General features: G+C 43.3%; 1 protein-coding gene across 2 annotated transcripts in view; it reads right to left on the bottom strand.

Moving 5' to 3' along the window:
• Nucleotides 1-3493: 3493 nt before the first annotated feature.
• spon1a (spondin 1a) overlaps nt 3494-5716 on the bottom strand; it is a 94490-nt gene continuing 92267 nt past the window's right edge. For both annotated transcript variants that reach the window (XM_042062245.1, XM_042062246.1), the window contains 2 exons: nt 5097-5363; nt 3494-4838 (listed from right to left, as the gene is read on the bottom strand). In XM_042062245.1, coding sequence (XP_041918179.1) covers nt 4675-4838; nt 5097-5363 — 431 coding nt within the window. In that variant the 3' untranslated portion in view covers nt 3494-4674. The remainder of the gene's footprint in view (nt 4839-5096; nt 5364-5716) is intronic.

Raw genomic sequence — 5716 nt, 5'->3', positions numbered from 1 at the left:
AAAGGCCAGCCACACTGTTTTTCGTCCTGTCCAAAAAAAAAAATGGAATTGAGTTATCCCAACCCCCCGCTTTCTCTTGGCATGAAATTATCCATTTCAAACTGGGAGGGCTGCTTGATGTCTGTTTCCAGAGATTAAAATGGAACGGAAGATAGAAAGCAGAAGAGATTTCTGGAGCCTTATCACTAGAGCAGATCACAAACTAACAAAGAATACAGTTGGCAGAATGCTTGACTAATCTAGTTTTGCCTTCTGCTGTACTGCCTCCATCTCCAATGCCATTCTGTATGGTGTGTTTTAGTGGTACAGTGAGCACTATATGAAAAACAGCCACCAAAAGCATGAAAAGCCATATGAAACCTTAGGTGAAATCACTGACTGTTCATAACAATTGCATGTTGGCATGTTGACATGTTGAAGTTGTTCATAGCTTGTTATTACAAATCTTTTGGACTCAGTAATGAAGTCAGGCCTGTGTTTATCAAATAATGGCTGTATAAAGGTTAAAGGTTCACAGCTAGAGCCATTTTAGACTGTTGCCATAATCAGCACAGTTGTAAGAGCTGTTCAACAGGTAGTGTGTATTGGGGCTTTGCTTTGCTGATTGAATCACAGCTCTTAAGATAAGTCATGCAGGTGTCACCAGCACCCTACTGTGGCATGTTTTGATTGTAATCGGAAAAGGGGTGTGTGTGTGTTCGTGCACGCGTGTGTGGCAAGAATATCAACCAGCTAGAGCAGATGCATATTATTAATCAAGGTAAGATTGTGATGTCCTGTCTCATGTTTCAGTGCCATGAGGAGGATAATTATACAGATGGGAATGCTTCATTGTGTGATGCACCAAACCTTGATTATTTCCTGAAGCCTTTTTTTTTTTTAAATGTGTTACCTCTTCTAATATTAGGAGAAAGTCGGGAGCATTCATAACAAACCTGCATTCTTCAATATTTCTTTCAAATACGATTTGAACAACACAAATAACAAAAATAACACTTGAAACGTGTTTAGCATGCATTAGGCTGGACGTATGTGTTCAAGACTGAAATGGAATATGCACACACCACATGGTACATGATGCATTCTACACAGCAGCTTGTTATTGTACACATATAAGTGGGCTCCCAGGAGAAGCTTGAGTGGGCATTACAGAAAGCAGCGGGGAGGTGCAAGGGGCAGTTTGATCTAAAGTTGAGTATTTTGTGAAAGTAATCTCACCAGACCTCAGGGCAACAGGCTCCCTCTTCAGCAGTATCACATCCACTTCAAAACATATCGCCACTGTGGCACCTGAGTCCCACTGCTGTAATGACCATTTTACTACTGTTACAATGTGCTACATGCATAAGAACATATGTATACACATTAGGCATATATCCACTTGCCTGCAAGGATATCACAGTCATCCCAATATCTGCATATCATGGATATCAAGTCTGCTCTAAAAGCATCAATGACAAAAATGTATGATACATCTAAATAATATAAAACATAAATATGTTTGAGTAGATGCTTCTGGCCTTCTTCCTGTAAAGAGCTGTGCTGATGCAAAGTCTCAATCAGTCAGGAACTACGTTTGACAGCTTATTAATTAAACTGAGTTCTTTTTACTGAATGTCATGTTTAATACTGGCACTGGTATACACTTCATTGGGAGTGAACTTCAGATAACATTTTGTCAAAAACTGTGAGAAACAACTAATCAATCATGTCATGCTGTTCAAGCTGTTGGCGTTAACTGTGTGTTTACTTCACAGTGATTGATATCGATCAGTGTGGTCAATAATTATCTTTTGCAATGTCAAAATGTTGAAAAGCTGAAGATTGAAAACAGACTGATGAGCAATGCTAGGATGGGGAAAAAGCTGTGTGCTGTTTACTGACATTCCAATTTCAAAATAATAATTTATACTCATTACTGACTGAAGGAAAGGACATGAGAGTCGTTAGTGCCGGCTTCAGTAATTACACTGTTTCTCTGTTTGTTATTGAGCCAGAGCCACCTTACCGTGCTACCTGCATGTTAAGATCTTCTTTTCACACATTTGTGATGAAAAACGCATCAGCAATGCAAACAGCTGTTGGTGTTGCTTTTACAATATCACCACTGTATAGGAGCAGCGCGCAGAGCGTAGTGGAGAGTCTGGGAAGCTCGTTAGGCACAGCCTCCCCGCACACAGCCCATCTCAGAGGACACGCCAGATCCAGAGATGCTTTATGTGCACGTCAGCAGATAATTGCCATGACAATTCATAGCAAATCTTACAGAGTCAGAATGTATGCATGCTAAGGACAGTGTGAGCATGTGTGTGTGTGTGTGTGTGTGTGTGTGTGTGTGTGTGTGTGTGTGTGTATGTGTGTGTGTGAGTATGCATGTACTGTATGTATGCATGTGTGTGTGCGTGTGTGTGTGTGTGTGTGTGTGTGAGTGCATGGGGGTGTGCATTGATGTCACCATGGTGACAGAAAATGTATAATGTTACAACATGAGTGCTGAATAATTCACCCACATCCCTTCAGCTCCAAAGCTGTGCCATACCGGAGGACGTGTTAAATCCCATTCTAACCCCAGTCACATCGTGGCACACTGCCGCCAGTCTGAAATGAGCCCTGCATTGCACTTAAAATGGGTGGCATTACCACGAAAGCCTGCAATTGCTCATTAAGACAGGCAGTCACAGGACTAATGAGGCTCCACCTAGCAGGGGCCGAGGTGGAAACTTAAAAGTGGCTCAACCTTTGTTTGAATGTTAAAACCGAAACTTAGAGATAGCCTTGGGCATCAGGAAGTCAGCCTTTCCGGAATTTCTTTTATTAATTTAAGCCTTTACTCTTCCTGCCGCTAAAGAAACACACAGGCCTTATTGAAGATTTATAACACCCTTCCTCTCTTCCTGTTTCCTGTTGCCCATCCCCCTTTAAAACATCTCTGTTGCATAATTGTGTGACAGTGGCGGCCCTGTGTTATGATTGGGTCACCTACATGTTGGGAAGATGAACTGGGAGGGGCAAGCTCCGGGACTGGGAAAAGACTGGAGTGCTGCCGGGCTGCTAGGGATGGGGGAACCATTTGCCGGTTGCCATGGCGACGTGATTGAAGGCGCACATGAGAGCAGCGTCGGGATGTGTAGCCTGACGCTGGTGACAGAAGTGAGTTAGAAGGCTGATAAAAACAGAAAATCTCAGATGGAGGTTCCAAAGATGGATGGATTGTTTGGAGCTTGTGTTGTGCTTGTTGTCTGCTGCCATGCTGTGGCGTGTGCTGTGCATAACAGGTGTCTATTTTTTTGCTGAGGATTTGTTTTCACTGCTTGAAGTCTCCATCTTGTGGCCGATGATATCAAGTGCATTCCAACGTTGGCAACGACAACACAAGACAGCCATGATAATTAACTACACAAATGTTTTTTTGTTGTTTTTTTTTTTTTTTTTGATGTGAGAAAAATCCTGGCAAGTGATACAAGGTACTTTGTCACACTTACTTTTATTGTAAAGGTGATATATATTCCAAAATATTTATCATTGTGTTAGCTGGAGAGATAAAAGACAAAGACAACTAGAAAACATCTACACAAGACTTTGGTAAGAATCTTGGGTGACAGTCTTATAAAAAAGAAATCCACAACCCAAAAAAATAAAAAGTAAAAAGAATGCAAAAAATTATTAAGGTTTTAGTTGAGGAGAATTTGATTTTATTTCTGCTGGGTAAAAATCACAACAGGCTTGTCTGTCCTAAAAACAGCAACATTTTGAGGCATATAGAAAATGCTGGAATGGCATAACACCTGTGCTTTTAGTTCATGAATATAATACACTACTTGAGAAGAAATCACAGGATGGAACAGTTCTATTTGTCAATAAAATGATATAAGTCTATTGTCATTATTTGAGAATAATATAATATCACAACAACTTTACAGTAATTTTGCCCAGAAAATGTGTATGCAACCGATTTAGTTTGCACTAGTAGCAAAATAACTACAGAAAAAAAGTGTGAATTCATAACATACTGCACTTATCCAAAGCAACCTGTCAGGGACCTGTAGTTTGTCCTCTCTAAAAAATGGCTGCTGACAGTGTTCTAGAAGCTGGCCTCCAGCTGAGAGGCAGTGACCTGTGAGGACCATGAACTGCCCGTTAGAAGTTCAGTTCTGTCTACTTACCCAGTTTAGTGAGACTCCAGAGTGTGTGGCCTATGGTGAAAGTGCTTCCATGAGTTTCAGTAGGCATAAAATAAAACACAAAAAAAGACCTGAACACAAAAAGTAGACCTTGTAATTTGAAACCCTCATGGTATCGTGGTATGAAATTTGGTGGTCGTAGTGGTTGGTTTTTCTCATGATAATATATTACCAAACTAACAAAAATGATACATCTATGCGGCCTGACATATAACATCACCATAGAATTCGTCTGAATTCACACAGGCTTACAACTGGCAAATATACATCCAGGACTTAGATCTCCATCTTCCATTTCAGTGATCCAGTCAGGCATTATGACTATTTACAGGCCATTTCAAGTTGCAGTCTCTACACAGATATCTACTTTTGTTTATGCACCGTAAGAGCCCTAAACAGGGTGGAATGCTTCACTGCATGAGTGACGGCGCTCCCCACCCAATGGCTTCCCATCCCAACCATCCCTCTGGTGTCCCGCCCCTTGGCCCAGTCTCTAGCAGGGATGCACGTTGCAGGCGCGGATTTCCTTCCGTTCCTTACAGCTGCTGAGCTGCGAGCTCTTGAATCGCTTCTTGGCCGTCATGAGCCGCTCCTGGATGCCGCCGCCACACAACTTGGTGCAGTCCGTCCAGGCTGACCACGGCTTCATCTTACAGCCTGCGAGCAGGAGGATGCAGGGAAAACACGGCAGTGTTCTTATTAAAACCAACCATCCAGCATGTATGATGCTCACAAACACACACATACACACACTGTATATCGCAAACACATATACTGTATGCAGACACACACAGTCATACAAACACACATACACAGACACAGGCGCGTGCACACACACACACACACACACACACACACATGTAATGTAATACTACAGACAGCAGGATGGAGGAGGAGAAGAGAGGAGGTGCTCACCGGCTTGCTCCTCACCCCCCTCCTCACGGCCCTGCTTGCTCCTGCGCCTCTCGCGAGCCTCCTTGCGGCGCCTCCTCTCGTCGCTGTTGGCCCCGCCCCGACTGCACTTGCGGATCTTGCACTTCTTGCGCTGGACCGTCTCGGGGCAAGCGTTGCCACCAAACTGCGGCTCCATCTTCACCATGCGCGTGCGGATTATGTGACCCTTGCCACATGACTTGTTGCACTCGGACCACTCCGACCATTCGGTCAGTATACAGTCCATCGCTGGGGGAGAAAGAAGACGAGGAAAAGAAAAGATAGAGGAAACGAAAGAAAAATTAGAACACAAGGGTTGAAGAGAGATAAGTAGAGACTTAAGCAACCAGATCCAATCGCAGGCTGAGGGTACTATTTGCCCTGCAGCACAAGTGGAGATGGGGACACAGCGGAAGAGACATTGTGATGGATGGAATGAAGACGGAGGGTGAAGAGAGGGAGCAGGGCGGAGGACAGGCCGAAGAGACGAAAGAGTGATGAGGCAGGAAACGAAGCGATCACAGAAAAACGCACAAAAATAAATCCAGAGGATTCCGCCGGAATCAATGTAATGAATCGATTTGGCTTTGAGCAGAAATCCA

Source organism: Alosa sapidissima, chromosome 14, assembly GCF_018492685.1.
Source record: "Alosa sapidissima isolate fAloSap1 chromosome 14, fAloSap1.pri, whole genome shotgun sequence".
NCBI classification, from domain to species: Eukaryota; Metazoa; Chordata; class Actinopteri; order Clupeiformes; family Clupeidae; genus Alosa; species Alosa sapidissima.
Note: the sequence above shows the minus strand (reverse complement) of the source record. Positions and strands in the feature narration are given on the sequence as shown.